Genomic DNA, 18,029 nt, shown 5'->3' on the forward strand with positions numbered 1-18,029 from the left:
TTGTTTCAAATTGTTTATTAACAAATAATTTAGGTTAATAATGATGGATGTTTTGTTGATCTTTTTTTCGTGGTTGATAATTTCGATAATGACTGTGAAGGATTAGCCTAGGAAAAAAAATACATAACGATAGAATAGAGGATAGCGAAAAAAAAAGGCAATTCATTTGGTCTAACTAACTAGGGATAACTGGGGATGCAGTGCATTTACCAGGCGGAAGAGGAGCCGCCTGAGCTCCAGCCGCCGGAAGATGAGCCTCCTCCGGAGCTCCAGCCGCCGGAAGAGGAGCCTCCTCCGGAGCTCCAGCCACCGGAAGAGGATCCACCTGCACCCCAGCCGCCCTTGGAGCCACCTTGCGACTGCTGCTGCTGCTGCTCCTGGACACGCATCACCTTCAAAGTGCCGCGCTGCACGACATGACCGCTCTTGAAGAAGTCGCCCTGCGCCTGGTCGGCCTTCAGGATGATGGCCTTGCCCTTGGAGCCGTAGGCATTGATCAGCTGGCCATTGATGTCGGCCACATTGGCGGCGGAGGAGCCACCGATTCCACCGCCAAAGGAGTCCTCCTGCAGCACCAGCTGGAGGATCTGCGGCAGGATGGCGTTGAACTGCTGGGCATCGAAGGAGGCGGACGCTCCTCCATAACCATGACCGGCGGCATAGCTCTGCCCGTAAGAGTGACCCTGGCCGTAGGAGTAGCCAGAGGATGCTCCACTAGACGCATGATAGGCAATGGGAGCCACGGGAGCAGGGGCGGGAATCGAGATGGGAATGGGAATGGGAGCGGGAGCGGGAGCAACTGGAGCCGGAGCCTGTTGCTCGATGATCTTGTAGATCTGGGCCTGCTGATGATGATGCTCCTGCTGGGCATAACCATGACTGTAACCTCCTCCTGATCCTCCGGCGTTGCTATAGCCCTGACCCTCCTGCAGAATCACCTTGATGATCTGCGAGGAGCCTCCTCCTGCTCCGTGTCCATGGCCGCCATGTCCCTGGGCGTAGCCATAACCTCCACCGCCTCCCGAACTGGGCGTGGCTATCACATTATAGGTGGTCTTGCTGCCTCCTCCCAATCCGCCTCCCAATCCTCCTCCTCCTCCGCCACCCAAAAAGGACAGGAAGGTGGCATTGCAGGCGCAGATGGTGGCCAACAGGCAGATAAAGACCTAATTGCAAAAGTAATCCAATGTAATCCAACTGGTAATCCACAATCCACGGCGACCATCCAAAACTCACCTTCATTTTCGTCGTTTAAAAAACTCGGTTTTTGAATTTCGAAAAAAAAAATGGAATCGAAGACGACACCTGTGCGTCGAACTGTTCCCTGTCAGCGAATGATGCCGCTCTCCAGCGGATCCAACGTTTTTATACAAGAGTTCCGCCGGAGATCCGCTGGAAGAAGAAGAAACGCCGTTAGATGAGCCAGCCCGTGACGTCAGCGGCGGCGGAGAGCCATCGATGCGGCGGAATCTCATCTCACCTGCCGAAAACCCAAAACCAAAAACCGAAATGCTGCTCTTGTAACTCACCTGAGATCCGAGATGAATGGGAAGGTACAGGGTGTTTGTTAAGGGAACCCACTTACTATATCATTAGAAAACGGCTTTCAAAAGATTATGTTGTGACCTTGCACTGAATAATATTAGATCCTATTTTAATATAATATCATGTCGTATAATACCTACCTATAATATATTTACTAATTTATTTATAAGATGTTAGGGATGTTTACAAAACTAAGAACTATTAATGGGACTTAAAGTACTAGCTGATCATATAATATCATTTTACATAATATATCATTTCATATAATATATCATATCATATAATATATCATCTTATACATACATAAATCATATCAACTTGTTGAGTAGAACAATTTGACTTCCAAATTGGAAGTGATTCCAAAGATTCCTAGATCTCTCTCGCTCTTCCTCTCCCTTCGCTCGCCTCTACGACTCTCTTCTTTCGACTTTCCCCTTCCAACTCTCCCCCACAAGTCTCCACTCCGCTCTGGAGCTTCTAAGATAAGCTTACCGTAGTTATGTATGTAGTTCCAGTTTACAAGTGATCTAATGAACATCGCGTCGCGTAATAAGCCAAAAGTTATCGGTGTTTCTTGTGTATTTTTAGATCTTAAGAATCACTTCCACTAATAAGCCACCCCCAGCCCCAAAACAAAGTAGAAAAATCTTAAAACATGATTAATGGATTACAAGTTCAAGCATTTGATATACATACAAAATAACGGTAGTTCAAGTAATAAGCTTTAAATGTGTGCTTTCTATATGTACACCTAAGAAAGTATTTTAAAGTTCCGAACTAAATAGTAAAAGAAGCACCCTGTATTCAATCTATTTCTTCAACTGCCCAAATCGTAGGCAACACAAACAAAAACAAATCGCCGGCGGACAAGCAGCGAAAAACAAAAACAAAAACAGCAATAGTAATAGTAACATAATAACAATAACAAACTCAAGCGGATAACACTATTTAACCAGTTAAAGCTTAAGCAGATGCGCTCCGCTCCCGAGACGACGGAACGGAGGAGGTGCGTCGTAGGTCAAGTCACCGCAACCAACTGACCGGCTTTTTGCATATGATTATCGATTTGAACGGTTCGGTGCTTACACTGAAAATAAAAAATAAATAAATACACGTAATTAGAAATTAGGAAATTATAATTCAAAATTTTTCAAATTATTTAAAAAAAATTAAAATCAAAATAATATTTTTTGAATATTTGCATTAAATATTAGCTTTATGAAGTGTTATACCTTCCTCATCTTAGTTTATTTGTTGCATTTAAATCGTTATGATAATCGTGAAAAGTATATAATTATTAAAACAGAATATTATCATTTATAGAGCTTTTTTTATAATTTCAATATACTATTTCGAATAATTTGTTTATTTAAAATAATATTTGTAGAAAACAAAGTTTATGACCTTCAAAAACTAAGCAAACCATTAGATGGAATATTCACACTTTTTCTCCCAGTGTATATGCTTATATTGCAACAGAAATTTTGGGCTGGGAAGGGCCAGTGGAAGTGATCGTGGTGGATTGGCATCTCGGAATCCCAGGCAGCCGGATTATTATATCATGCAACATCGTTTTCAAATTTGTTAATTTTCTGTGCATTTTTGTATAAATTATTTAATGCGCGCTGTTGCGCATGCGCAGCCTCTACATATACTAGTGCCATCTCTTTCGCGCTCGATCTCTCGTTTTGCCGATGACCCGTTACCAGCACGTTTTTCGGTTTTTAGTTTCAGTTTCGCTTAAATGGCTAAAGAAGAAAAAATATCTAAATTACAGTTGAACTTCTGTAGATCAAACGAAATTATTAATTGACCATAGACCATGGCCTAATGGATGGTTACAAACATTTTTGGAGGCATTAAAACCGGAAGATTGTGATCGTACAAAATAAAAAATAATTAAGTGCTTGCAAACCATTTGCTTAAACATTTTATAATGGCCCCAACGTTTATTGGCAATAACCTGAATACATCACTTTATATTTGTGCGATAAAGATAAGGTTAGTAACATTTGATAATTTAATAAATTTTTATTTAAAGCTGCTACATTGATATGATATATTATTGCAAATATATCTAAGTATTTTAGTTACAATATAATATATTTTATTGAGGCTACACTGTGCATTTCGAGGCGATTGGAATTTTATCACCTCGCTGTTGTTGTTTTTACAGTGGGGCCTCAAGTGTTGTTTGTTGTCCGTCCGCTGGGTGTCAAAGCATCTTGTGTTGGGGCAGGCCGTCGCTTCCCGAGGTTCCCAGAGTCCGAATACGGAGCTCTCTGAATCTGAATGGTAATCGGAATGGAATCACCATAATGCGACTGATTTGACGTGGTGTGTGCAAATAGTGGCCAACTGATCAATGGACGGGGCCCGCGTGGACCGGAATTGGCTTATGCAACTCAAAAATGTGGTTTACGATATGTCATATCTATTTAAATGTGTCGATTGAAATGTTTTTTGACCAAAAATTCCCTTTAAGCTATAGCTTTTCACATGCCAACGCGCTGTGATGACAGAGCGAAGAATTTGTAATTTAGAGTAACTAAAATTTATTGGTTTGGTGAAAAATATCTTACATAAACTCAAATCATATATGGTAATCATTATGGGTTTCTATAAGTAGAGAATTTCACTAAACATTTTCAGGTTTTGGTCAGTTATGCTTTCTAGAAGTGCATTTTTGGGTCACCTTTTGGCAATCCCTTAAAATATTGTTATATAAAAATGGATCCAAGTTCTAAAACCAATAACATTTTTATATTGGTAATTAAAAGAGAAACTTAATGAAACTTAACATATTAATGTATATTCGAAAGTGATTTTGGGGTCACCAAAGTACTTACGTTATCTCAAGAGGGCCAAACTGAAGATTGGTAATTGTTTTTCCCCAATATCATACCATCTTGTAGTGAAAAACACACAAATCGTTTGGTTTGAAAGATAAGAGTTTGTATTTTTATATAATTTTTCAGTATTTTAGCTGTGTTTGCTCTTTGCTGTTCATTGTTGTTCTTCGTTATTGTTATAACTTATTTTAATTAGCTTTTCGAAATATTAGTATTGAATGTGGTTTTTTAAAGTGAAATGTAAACAATTTGCCCTCATCATCAAGCGATAATTCGCATTGAATTTCATACGTACGTTTAATCGAGAGGTTCGTCTGTTATTTATTATTTGGTTTTCTAGTAACTTAGCGAAATAATACGAGCTCTTTATTGCAGTATTGCTTGTTAATGTACTCTGTATATATTTTCTTATCTAGGGCTATATGCAAGCGTCTGAATCTGAATTCGAATTGGATTTTCCCACCCATTTCTAAGCAACCCTAGGCGACAACCCTGCAATTAATTATTCGAAAATCTAAAGTAAAGCTGATTTCATGTGTGTGTAGGTGTGTGCTATTATGTGTGTGTGTTTGTGTGTTAACGCTTGGCGTGGACTTAATTTGAAATCAAGTGTGTGTGTGTAAGCGAGCTTTTCTCTCAGTGTACTGGTACTGAGTGCGTGTGTGTTTCGAGTGTTTTTGGCTTTTAATGACCCGTCCAAAATGTTTCATCTATGCGAAGTTAACTTACGAAGTTCTCGCGCGTGTATAATATAATTATTTAGTTGTTTAAGTTAATATTAATATTTATTATTGCCAGTTTCGATAAGAAAATAATTTTAAGATATATTATTTTATATACGCCTCCTCCATAATATCGCTCCTCGTTTAGTTATTGCAATTGTTATAAATATTTCTGGTTTGGTGTAAAGTAAAATTTGTTGACTAGATTTAATCGCTACGCTTCTTCTTCTCTGCTTCCTAATACTTTCCGTTACGTTTTTGCTTTTGCTTTTGTTTGCTGCATTTGCTTCCATTATCCTTTGTATTTTTTCAGTGTATTTTCCTGTGTGTGTGTGTTTAACTTTAACGGCATGAGTGTGTGTGAGTGTATTTTTGGTTACTTTCAGGCTTAGGCATATAAATTGCTGATTCTCATTCGATTTTACTAGCTACGTGTTAATAATAATCGTAATCATAATAATCGTGATAATAATTGCGATAACAACAGACTAAAATTAATTAATCATAATGCAACTGTGTGTATGTGCTTTTCATTTTCATTCTCATTTTGTTGTTGGTGTTTTTGTTTAGTTGTTGTTTATGTACATCAATTTGTTAGTTGAACTTTTTTCAGCATTATTTTGAATTATTGCTTTCCGGTTCACACGTTGTGGCTGTTTCTTTCTTTCTTAGTAGGGGGCGTGGCCACAATTGATGATTGGATCTATCGATAGGCGCTGCTTGTTCATTGATTAACCATTTAGCCGGTTGGTATTGAACACCTAATTTGGGTACAAAAAAAAAAGAACATTTTAAAATCCTCTGGAATACCATTGTAAATATCTTTTTGACAAGCGTTTTGTACTTCGCATTAAGGTTTATGCAAAATTGACATTTAACTATTAATAATTTTGGAAGCTTAAATTTTAAGCAAATAATTTAGTGATATTTAAAGAATATTTATTTTATAATACTCAATAATATTTCTAAACCAGATTTAAAGCAGATCTCTAATTTTACAATATTCAATTTAGTGAGCTCAACTCATGATAATGTTTCAAATAAACATAATTTGCTCATTTGTAGATATGTATTTGATTTTTTCAGCAATTTTTCAATTAAAAAAGGTTCTAGAATATTAATATCACAACCTTTAAATAACAATGCTTTGGAATCTAAAAGGTCTCAATCTATATAAGTGAATTCTAAATGATATAAGAATGATATCCTTTAGGCAGAAGATTTTAAAAATACTTTCGAAATTGGGCTTTTGGTTTTCAGTTTAAGCAGCGCCTTCATTTTTTTTTTTGCATCATTTGGTTAGCCGTTTGTTGAGGACGGATTAACTACTTACTAAAAAATGCAATTACTCTCATATATATAAGTACTCCCTAAATACATATATATATGTATATATATATTCTGTGAGTGATCTGAAGGAGCTAAACCAATAAATATATATATCTTATTTCTCGGCGCGGGACGATTTCTCAAGCAACAGTGCGGGGAATAAATATGCGAATGGATGCGTGTGAATATAATGTATTCCGATCTGTAACTGAAGTTTGAGGAAACCGGCCCCCGACTGGGTTATATCCGATCTGATCTGATCTGATCTGATCTGATCCTGATCCTGTGTTGTATTATTCGTTATTAAGGCAATCGCATTTGGTTATTTAATTGTAGAGTAGAGTATATAATGCCATTCGATTTGAAAATTGCTATTTATGGATCTGTTTTCCAACAGTTTTTCAAAAATTACCTATTAATTTGGGGGCGGTGTGTGTGTGTTTATCTGTATGTCTATGTGTGTGTGTTACTATCTGCGAGATCTCTCGAATGAACTTAGCCTCTAATTACATTAGGTTAGATATAATAATTAATTGTTTACTTTTACGTTTACTATTACTTTTACTTTTTATATGAAATCACAGTCCGTATGTGAGAAAGACTTTATATATGTTGTGTACTCGATAATGATGGTAAAATACATGGTATTCGGGAGGGTGTTTCGGGAACTCCTCTATATGTATGTATGTATAACCTACATATTGCTATATTGGTGTTTTTGTTTTTGTTTTCGCTTATATGAAATATGGGATATATGGGCCATTGGGACAATGGACTACAATTAATTAATAACAATTTGTTGCTGCTTTGTTTTATTTCATCGCTTTCGTTTTTATCTTCACATATGTGTGTGTGTGTTTGTGTATATCTATATATATACTGCATATATTTAAAATATAAACTTTTTTGTTGTTTTCTTGTTGTTGTTGCTGTTATGAAAGGCATTTGCTTTGTTTTTCGTTTGTTGATTTAAAAAAATTTCGCTTGAATTGTTATCATTTAACTACATAATGCTAGTAATGTCTATATAATAAGATTTGATTTGAATTGTTTCTTGTTTTTCACTTGAGTTTTTCTTCATATTTTGTTTTATTTTTTTTTGCTTTTCATTTAGCTAAAATTTCATTATCCGACTTGAATTTTCCTTTGCGTTATCGTTTATCGTAATCTTTAATCGCTAATCGCTCGCCTTTATCGTTAACAATCGTTTAACACTCGTTAAGTCATCTACTAATCGATTAATCAAAAAGACGTCTTCATTGCTATACCCATATTTCGAGGGCATCCTTTGTTTTTCGCTTGATATGAACTCTCACAGTAAGATGATATAAATGGATCTTGATCTTGCTTCGTTTTTTGTTTTCTTTGTTTTGGGGCCAGAACGCAGGTTAGTTTTAGAGCTTTTGCCAGGCGATAGTTAACGATAGTACACGATAGTTAGGTTCTAATATTGTCATAAAAGTTTGGGGGTTCTTTAAATATATATAGTGGGTATATATATATGTTAAATTGCTGGGGGGAGAGAGAGATACAGAGTTTAATAGAGAGATGAAATGTTACGTTTCTGTTTCTGTTCATTACTTGTTGTTTTTAGTTTTTTGTCTACTAACTTTAGTTCTTTTCGAGGCGCAATTATAGTAACCATATTATAATCATAATGATAATAGATCCACAAAAAAGTCGTTCCTTAATAGCTGCTCTATTTTTTTTTGGGTTTTCTTTTTTTTCTTTTTACTAGATAAAAATTCATAAGCGCCATTTAGTCAGCCTATTTCTGATTCAGATTTGATCAACAGTTTTTTTCTTTCTTCGCCTTGCTTAAATATCCACCCTTTCTTCCTAGAAGGCCATGCTGGTTCTTCTGCCCCCCAGGCCACCGCCTCCGCCGCCGGGTCCTCCTCTAGTTAGCCCACTGTGGGAGACACTCCTGCCCATTCGGGCCTCACTGCCCTTTCGCTCCCTTGCCTTCCTGAGCAAATCCGATGTGCTGGGCCTTCGGCTGTCCTGGGCAGAGGCGGCACCCCCTGATCCCCCTCCCCTCTTGCAATTAACTATATCCGAAGTGGAGGATCTCCTAATGGTTCCTCCATCAGCCGAGGGCAACTGGAGGCTAACAGCTCCTCCTGCTCCTCCGCCTCCTCCTCCTCCGCTGTAGGGTGAGAGAAAGCTGGGAGAGTGTCCCGAATGGATCACCGGTCCTCGCTGCTCCTCGGGATCTACACTCTCCACCCGCAAATAAGGCATCCTTCGCTGTGTCTGAGCATCCACCGCTGGAATCGAGCTGTTCGCCTGGAGGCTGGGAGGAGTAGTTCCCGATCCTGAGCCCGAGTGACTCCTCAGTCCGCTGTAAAGGGACTTTATGTGAAAGTCCAGGGACTTGAAGTTGAGCAGGGAGCGACGCTTCTGGGGCTCATCGCTAGAGGGAGCCACTGACTGATCCACCGGACTGCCGTTGTTATTGTTATTGTTGTTATTATTCAGGGTGTCGAACTGGAGGTCAGCTGCGATGGGTAGAGCTACCGAATCGCTGGTGAGCAAAGGTTGCTGTTGTTGCTGTTGCTGTTGCACATGTTGCTGCTGCTGCTGCTGCTGCTCCTGCTTGCTTATTGTTGTCGTCATGGTATTGCTACTTAGGCTAGTTTTACTGCTAATCACTTTCAAAAATTTATTATCGTTATCTAAGGACTCCTTTCGTCACTGGATGAGGCAGAAGCCCTGCTTGGCAGCATCCTTGGCAGCGTCCACCTCCTCGATGAAGGCCTCATCCTCGTGCTTGGGCGAATCGGCGCCGCAGGGTCCGCCGCCGCTCAGGCTGAGCGGCCCCTGCGGGCACGCTGATTGTCACCGGAGCGCCAGCGTCGAGATCATCGGCGGCCGCACCGGCTTGTTCTCCAGGATCCTCTCCAGCTCCAGCATGACGCTCGAGGAGAGACGCGGCAGCAACTATTTTTGGGGAAAAATGGGAAAAGAAAATGTCGAATAAAATAATTCATAATAATTACTGAACAACTTAAACTTTACACTATTTTCAAATATTTTTAAAAATGGATTTTGTTAGCTTTTTTAGTTGAGGCACGGAATTTATATTTTTCTTAACCTTTTTAAATATTTGTTAAGTTTTTAATTGCTGATTATTACTGCACAAAATAGTCCATGATAATTAGTCAATAATTGAAGACATTATGGGTAGCTACCACTTTTTTCAATATTTCAAAAAAATAATTTTATAAAGGGATTTTTTTTTTAGCTTATTCAATTTGAAGTTATAAATTTATTTACTTTTCTTAAGCTTTTAAAATTTTTTAAATTTTTGTATTGTTTAACCCAAAATAACTCAATTTAATGGCATATATTCACCTGCAACGACTGCAGACTCTGGTGGAGCTGCTCGGCCGAGGTGGCGCCCAGCAGCAGACACTGGACAGGCTCGTGTTTCAGCGACCAGGCGATCGACAGTTGGGTGGGGCTGCAGCCCAGCTTCTCGGCGAGGGCGGCAAGGTCGCGGAGGCGGTCGCAGTGGCGGCGCCCCTCCTCAATGCGATCCTTGCCCCAACTGCCCTGCGGCGACAGAGCGGCCTGAAAATAATTGCAATAAAATAGTGGTTAAAAACTAAAGGGGAAAAAAGTGTAAATGCCATTTGTTGTGCTTATTCATATCTATCGAAATTTAAAAGAGCATTTTAAAATCGGACCATTCACTAAAAAGTTATGAGCTATTAAATAAATGCAAGCAGTGCAAGCAGTTAATTTATTATTTGCATAACTTTATCTCCCTCGCACTCTCTAGCTTAGTAGCGTTTTCTCTCTTTTTTATATTAATTCATAGTTTTTAAATTATTCCATAAATCTTTCACTTTTATTTACTACTCACATTGCGGTTGATCTCGTCCTCGGTCCATGAGAAGCTCTTCGTCTTGAAGGATCCCTTGGGCAGGAAAAGCTTGTCGCCGTTCTGGGTGTCGCTCAGTGCCATCGAAAGTGGGCCCCAGGCCATGAGGCCCACGCCGATCTTGTTGTACATCTCCGGCAGGTAGAGCTCGCACTTTTCGCGACAGAACATATGGTACTCGGACTGCTCGACGATCGGCGTGATGCAGTTGAACTGGCGGCAGTTGGTGTACGCCTCCATGATCTCCACCTGGCTCCACCTGGCGGTGCCCCAGTACATTGCCCAGCCCTGCTGTATCACGTAGCTCATGGCGCGCACCACTTCTGGCAAGGAAATGAAACAGAGTTTACAAAATATGCAAAGCTTCTTGGGATTTATAAATCCCCTTTTAATTTATATTATATATTATATATTCAATAGATTTCAAATAATTTTAAGTATTAATTGTGGTTAAAAATATTTTTCTTTCTTGCGGGTTAAATATTTATATTTTGTAATAATCTACTGATAAGTTCAGATAGCTTACCCTCCATGGGACACATGGGGTCTGCCTTGTGGATGATGACGATATCTATGTACTGCAGCTGCAATCGCTGCAAACTGGCTCTAACGCACTCGATTATGTGTTTTCGGGAAAGACCCCGTTCCTCGGACCTGAGAATATTTGTTTAATAACATTATTTGTTTGAAAATAAAATGAGAAAAAAATCATAAACAATAGAGTTGATAAAACTGAGGTTAGCTAACGGGGTTCCATAATTTCTTTTAAAACAAAACTTTACAAATTAAAAATTTTAACTTTTGTAGGAATTAAAATAAGTCTATAAATTTTAAATAAATATTAGTAAGCATAAATCTTATGATGCAGAGGCACAGGAAAATAATTAGGGATTTAAGGGACATAAGAACTTGGCTGTTAGCAAGCTGAAGAATAATTTTTAAAAATCCCCAAAAATTCCCTGACATTGAATAAGGATATTTTAGAACCCCCCACTCACTTGGTGCTCCAGTAGACCTTTGTGGTGATGACGTAGGCGGTCCGCTTCCAGCCCGCCCGCTGCAGGATCTTGCCGATCTCCGTCTCCGAGTGCGCCTCCGAGATGTCGAACAGGTTGATGCCGCTCTCGATGGCCAGCTTGAGGATGGCCTCCGCCTGGTCATCGCTGACGCCGGGCGAGAAGACCGGCCAGGTGCCGAGGCCCACGTTGGAGATCCGGAGGCCGCTCTTGCCGAGATTCTTGTACCGCAGCCCCGGCGTCGGCGTGGAGCCATGGCGCAGGGGGAGCGCCGGATTGGAGCCCAGGCTGATCGAACGGCCTGCTCCCAGCGGAATGCCCAGGTAGACGGTCATCGCGGTCGGATTTCAAGTGGTCGAGTGTTCAGTTGGCGGCATGGAAATGAAACATTTCGGTTTCGGGTTTTTTTTTCGGGGCGAAAAATGTGCGTTCCGTTTAGTGAGAAACCTTTTTTTTTGTCGTCATTTATTTGGTGGTTAAAGGGGCTTTCAAAGTGCCGGGAAAAACGTGCAAAAACCAACAGCAACGCAACAGTAACAACACAAACGCAATGCCACAATAAAAGCCTGGCTAAATCAGGGTGACGAAGTGCCAATACTCTACTCTAAGAACCATAGACTAAAATTAAGGGTGGAAAAAATGTTTGAAGCACCGCAAGGAGAACTTTGCCCTCTGTAAAAGGTTTAACTTTTTTAAGCAATCAAAATGATTAAAAGTAATTATTTCTTTATTATATAAAATTATAGAAAATGTTTCTTAGTAAATGTAATTTAATTTAAAATAAATATAAATTATTGTAATACAAATAAAAGAACCTCACTGCAAGTAATACGACTAATATATAGTTTTCCTAAGTAAATGTTATTTAATGTTTTAATTTTCAGTAAAAAGTAAAAAAACCTAACTCAAAAAAAGACTTTAAAAATCTGTTTATTTGGCCCTCAAAAACAAAAACCGTGTTTAAGGTTTAATGTTTTTTTCAATTAACTAATTGAAACAGCCTCGGAGGAGAGTGTATGAAAAATACAAAGAGCGCGGCATGCAATGAACATGAATAAACAAAAGTGACATTTTTCCGTTGGTTTTTCCTGTCCCCCAGCTTTTTCTCTTTCCTCCTCATGAAAAGTGCGTGTGTCCGGTGCGTGTTTTTCTTTTTTGTACTCTCGTACTTTTGTTTTTTTTTGTTCTTTTTGGTTGCGTGATTGTGGCAGGTGGTTCGCGGGGGTAGAGTTGTTTTTCCTTACAAAATGAATAAAATAAATTACAGCTCGAATTGCATGTTTTGGCCCTCAGTCGAGAGGTCCTCGCCTTAATTCGCTAAACAAAACCAACAATTACCGACAGCCGAACTACTACACAAGTACATTGATTGCGGAGTGCGCTTTAGTTTAGTTTAGGGTTCTGTTCTTTGTACAATATACAATACATATAGAGTAGAGGTATATATTTCATTTACTTGGGCTATTTTGAAGCAAGCGATACTTGCTTGTATGTGGTAGCATGCAGAGGCAGGCAATCGAAAACAATCGAAAAATTCAAAGTCGAAACAATCGACAATAAACGGTAAACATAAATGATAAGCCTATATGATAGTGAGAAATTTGATACCGAAATCAAGATGACCGCCCGTACCACTGAACTCCTCCATACAGTCGAGTGACGCAATGGGAGCCCGGCACCTGCAAGGAAAGATAAATGCAAACGGGATTAGGATATCGTCAATAGATCGTGGAAAGTCCCTTGAAAAAATATAGAATATTGCATATTACTTATATCAATTTGTTTAAAAAAATTATATTGGAATTATATTTTTATAATTGGCAATAAGTTAAATATTTAATAAATAATTTAGTTTTTACAAAAAAAAATATTTTTCTAACAAAACTATTTGGGCACGTATACGTAATATGCCTTGTTAAATTACGCATACGCCGCGTTGTACTGTTTGAATTTTGTATTTAGTAAGCTAACCGAATTTGTATTTTATTCCTAAGATTTTAATAATGTAATGGAAAATAATAAACAACCCTTTTTTGTCCAACTAAATATTTCTGCCTTTTTAAAAATATCACGTATACAACCAGTTGGCCATGTTATGGCATTGTCAGATTATTATGGATTCGTGTTTGGATTTTTTTAAATATCCATTTGAATGGCCAACCAATCCCCTTTACATTCTTGCTGATTTCGAACAATACTTAGAAAATCATGTTGTGTCTTTGGGGTAAAAATCAAACTTTGTTTAAACTATTTTTGCAGTAACTTGACCAAAAATTGTGGCAAATCATAAGTACGCACTGTTTTGGACAACTAACGACCTTATATATAATTCCATTACACTTTCCGAGTGATCTTGAAAAAATAAAATTTTCGCGAATTTTCAATTTTTTTTAAGGGGGTACATCATGATTTTTTACGTAAAATGACAAAAAAATAAAATGTCCAGGTTTAAATGCCAATCGATTGGAAATTTAACCACGAGTTCAGAATGGTATGACAATCCATATTTGGAGCATTGTACCCATTGTTTAGGCTAAAATATTGATTATTTGTAGAAAAATGTTGTCTATTTTTGAGCACCTTTATAGATGATTTCAAACCACTCTTGATTAACTTTTTTTGTGTATTATTTTTTCCGCATTTTGTCGCCTATTTGTGTGAGTAATTTGCAGGTGTATATTGTATGTGTGGCGGCAGAGGTCGAGCAGGGCCTTCCCTATTCCAATTATAAGTAGGAAACTTTCGAAACCTTTCGACTTTTATACCTGTAAATGGTGACCGGGTTCGATTCGTCGCTAGTATTGTCCACATTGTTGTTGTTGTTATTGTTGTCATTGGTCGAGGGAATAACGCCGACGGCGCCATTGCCAATCATTAGTTGCTGTGTCGTGGGTCCCGTTACGAAGTTTAGGTTGGCGGGCAGCGCCATTAGCAGCGGCGGCGGCGTCGGCTGCTGCGTTGGCAGCGACGCCGGCAGAGGCAGCGACGGTACGGCAGCAGGATCGCCGGCGATTTCTATAGAAGTTACCGTTCCGTCGATGACGTCAGCGCCGCCGCCTCCGCTGCCGCTGCCCTCGGCCGCAGCGCTGCCCTGGTCGTGGCCCAAAAGCAGCGGCGTGCTCTCCTGCTGCAGCGTGTGCGAGTGCGAGTGGGCGAGCGACGGCGCTGCCGCGGCCGCCGGCGACTGCGACTGGGACGCCGACTGCGCCGCGCTGCCGTCGCCATTTAAATTGCATAATGCCATGGACATTGTTTATTTTTTATTTGCACTTTTTCTTATTTATTATTTATTGTTTTTTTTCGTCTATGGTTTTTATTTGTATTTTAGACACTATTGGACGCCATTTTGTTCATTCTAGATTTGCACTTACTTTATATCTATTTAGTTGGTGTGTTTGTAGGTTTACATTCATTTATATTGTAATTCATTTTTTTAGGCATTGGATTTCTATTTAAATTGTTTGTAGGTTTCTTCTATTTGTTTATTTATGTCTTTTATAATTGAAATTTAATTTTCTTTTTTATATTTGTTCTCTATTAAAATGTCTTCTATTGATTTAACTATTTGTTCAGCTATTTAAATTTATAAATAACTTTAAAAGTTTCTAGTGTTTTTAAAGTTTTTCTCTTTTTGTTAGTTTCCAGTTCTAAAACGTTTTAATGATTTAATTTTAAAATGTTGTATTTCTTTAATTTCTTTAAATTTTCCTTTAACTTTGTTAGTTTTTAAATAAATGTTTTCTTTATTTTTCATAAAAATTCCATTCAATGTTTCACCGTTTATTGATTTATTTACTTTGAAATATTGTCTTTATTTCAAAGTATTTCCTTTAATAAACCCACATATATTTTTATTTTCAAGTTCTTTTGTTTTCATGTCACTTTCTGCATTTGTTAATTTTATTTCGATTATACTACTAAGACTGGACTACAAATCACAAGGGACTTTGTTTTCTAAATAGCATAGTTTTAAGGCAAAGTCCAGTCCGATAAATGTTTATATATTCTTGTCACTGTGGAAGATGTTAATTCAAAAACTTATTCTTATCGCTTGAATTTGTTTGCCAAAAAATACAAAAAACTTGATCGAAACTTTTGCCGAAAGTTTTGTCACAATAATTAAGAAGCCGAAACAAGGCAAAAAAATAAACAACGTTTTTTTTCACAGAGAGAGTGGGGGAAGAAAGAGAATAAGCTTTTCACCACACTCAGCGAAAAAGCGGGTGAGAGAATTGAGAATGGGAATATTCCGACCGTAAATTTCACGTCCACTTGGCTGATAAATGGAACCACCTGCCAATTTATTAGCACGATCTGATCTTGTTATACATCTACTTTCGGACATCCATTGTGGTGTCTCGAAAATGGTTTTTTGAAATATGGAACATTTTCATATAGCAAAACCGCCCTAACCAAAAATTCGCATCTTAATAAAATAATATTAATATTTTTTTGAATACTACTTTCATGATTCAATTATAATATTAATTGCAGTTGCAAAGTAAAATATTTTTTTTAATTAAAAATGAAATTATATACATCCTATTTATCTTATTTTGAGCGACTACTTTGCGTTAACGCAAAAATAACGCAGCTCACATAAATAGAAAATTTGATGGCTTTTAATTTTAGCTCGCCGCCGGTTCATTTAATCCGCCTCGTGCCAAAAGACAGATACGAATGTATCTATATCCGTAAATGTAGCGAGGGCGGCTCTTTTTGATTTCCCACTATCGAAGGTTAATTATAGATTAACCTTGACAATGATTCAGAATCGGTCAGACAGCTTTTCTGTCTTCATTAGCGTGATCAATTTGGAAAATGCATTATTTTCCTCGGGGAAAATCAAGGAAGGAGGGGAGGTTGGGGGCTAGTCGAATAGAGAGAAAGTGAGAAAGATAGAGAGACAGCTTTTCACCACGACCGGTGTATTTGACACCACAACAAGAACAAGTACAAAACCAAGAACAAGGCACAATTTGCGCCCGCCTTTCCCCTGCATTTCCCTTTCCTTTTCGCAAACTAACTTTTGACGTTTATGCAACGGTTTACACAATAAAACTGACACCTCCACAGGTAGCTAAATTCAGGGCACCAGGGACAGGGGCCTTGATTACACTGGCCAACAGGGTTTTCTGCCTAAAGTAATAGAATTAAAAGTGTATCTCAAGATTTTTGTTTTTCTTTAAACGGTTGCATTTGAACAATTATTAGATTTATAGATTATTTTAACACCGATAAAATGTTTTTATTTGTTTGAGATAATTTAATTTAATTATAAAAAAGATAAATATATATTTTTTAAAACATTTTAAAATTTAAATCACATCTTTTCCTATTTTTTAATTTATAATTTCTAGTGTACTTGCATAAAAAGTGTCTGTACATTTATATCCTACTCCTTTTGCAGTACAGCCTACTTCCCAGGGATCAATGACCATTTTTAAGCTGCATCTCGGTGAAAAGTTTCGAGAGGCAGCCGCAAACTTTTCCATTTCTAGGCCACAATGACAGTTGACTGGGCATACGAAAATAAATACAAATATCTATATACAAATAGCTATATATGTATATGTGAAGGAAAAGGTGTCAGTTCTCGAGGGACTGAAGAGGAGGCTAATCTGCAAATTAAACTTTTAGTCAGGTGTCGCACACACACACACACAAACATTCGTTCGTTATCCTTGTTATCCTTGCTAAACCCGATTACGCCCCAAGTGGGCGTGGCAAGAGGCAAAGATAATCGGAGCAGGTCACAAGCACTCTGACCCGATGAGCTAAATGGGGGTTACGCCATCAAGAAAACACATATCACAGATCAATTGATTAGGTTGATTAAACGATTTACTATGGATGAATTGTTTGTGCATAGTTTATAAGCCAAACCATAAAAGTTCAACATAAAAAAAAAAAAGAAAAAGAAAATAAAAAAATGTATATTTGGTTTTTTAAATTTTATTCTAAATTGTATTTAAAAAATTTTTCGAATTTAAAAAGTGGTTCGATTTTAATAAAAAAGTCCCTTCATTTTTATAAAAAAAAAAATCAAGTAAATCTAATTTAAACCCCATAAAACCCATGATTCATAAACAGAAATAAAAAAACCTTCTTCTTTTGATTTACAAAACCAAAAACTATAATAATTAGCTGCCCAAATTACACGACCTGAGTATCAATAATAAATTGTGAAAAATCGTAAACTTTGACATTATTACCCCTGTTCAGTGTCTTTTGATCTCGGAATAAATGAATACCTAACTTTGACATTGAAATGCATATTTAATGCCTGAAAATCGGCGTGGCGTGCAGTCAATTTGAATGGTTTGGATTTTGGTTTCGTTTGGTTTGCTTTTGCCGTGCGAATCCGAATCGAATGGAAACAAGGAAAATGCATTTATTGCCATTTCATCAGCTTGCCATTTGGCCATCACACGTGTGTCAAATCAGTTCTCATGGCTTTGTTTTTTAGTGTTCTCGTTGTTTTTCCCGATATTTTCCCTTAACCCCTTTGGTTTGATTTCTGCTGACACTTGGCTGTCTGCACTTAAAATCGCATCATTGCCGATTATCTTTTGCCGCTTTTTCACTGGCATTTTGCTGTTGCTGTTGCGGCGACCTTGACTCGTGCACGAATTGGAAAATGTGTTTTTCCCATTTTCAGTGTTTTTTTGTTTTC

General features: G+C 37.9%; 2 protein-coding genes and 1 long non-coding RNA gene across 3 annotated transcripts in view; 1 reads left to right on the forward strand and 2 right to left on the reverse strand.

The window, feature by feature from the left end:
• Window positions 1–1,242, reverse strand: LOC108068019 (loricrin). The gene is made up of 2 exons (XM_017157359.2): window positions 1,237–1,242; window positions 1–1,166 (listed from the first exon to the last, which is right to left on the reverse strand). The coding sequence occupies exons 1-2, from the start codon at window positions 1,240–1,242 to the stop codon at window positions 207–209; spliced, it is 966 nt and encodes a 321-aa protein (XP_017012848.2). The 3' UTR covers window positions 1–206.
• Window positions 1,243–3,279: 2,037 nt separating this feature from the next.
• The window catches only part of LOC138913831 (uncharacterized), a 62,828-nt gene continuing 48,078 nt past the window's right edge, over window positions 3,280–18,029 (forward strand). The window contains exon 1 of the long non-coding RNA XR_011419698.1: window positions 3,280–3,546. This is a non-coding gene — a long non-coding RNA (uncharacterized lncRNA). The remainder of the gene's footprint in view (window positions 3,547–18,029) is intronic.
• Hk (potassium voltage-gated channel subfamily A regulatory beta subunit hyperkinetic) lies at window positions 4,494–15,019 on the reverse strand. Its single transcript, XM_017157371.3, is given in 7 exon segments — window positions 4,494–9,391; window positions 9,806–10,024; window positions 10,320–10,657; window positions 10,864–10,991; window positions 11,336–11,654; window positions 12,986–13,032; window positions 14,119–15,019. Coding segments are annotated over 7 exon segments (2,640 nt in total). The 5' UTR covers window positions 14,604–15,019; the 3' UTR covers window positions 4,494–8,287.

This window comes from Drosophila takahashii, chromosome X (genome assembly GCF_030179915.1).
Source record: "Drosophila takahashii strain IR98-3 E-12201 chromosome X, DtakHiC1v2, whole genome shotgun sequence".
NCBI classification, from domain to species: domain Eukaryota; kingdom Metazoa; phylum Arthropoda; class Insecta; order Diptera; family Drosophilidae; genus Drosophila; species Drosophila takahashii.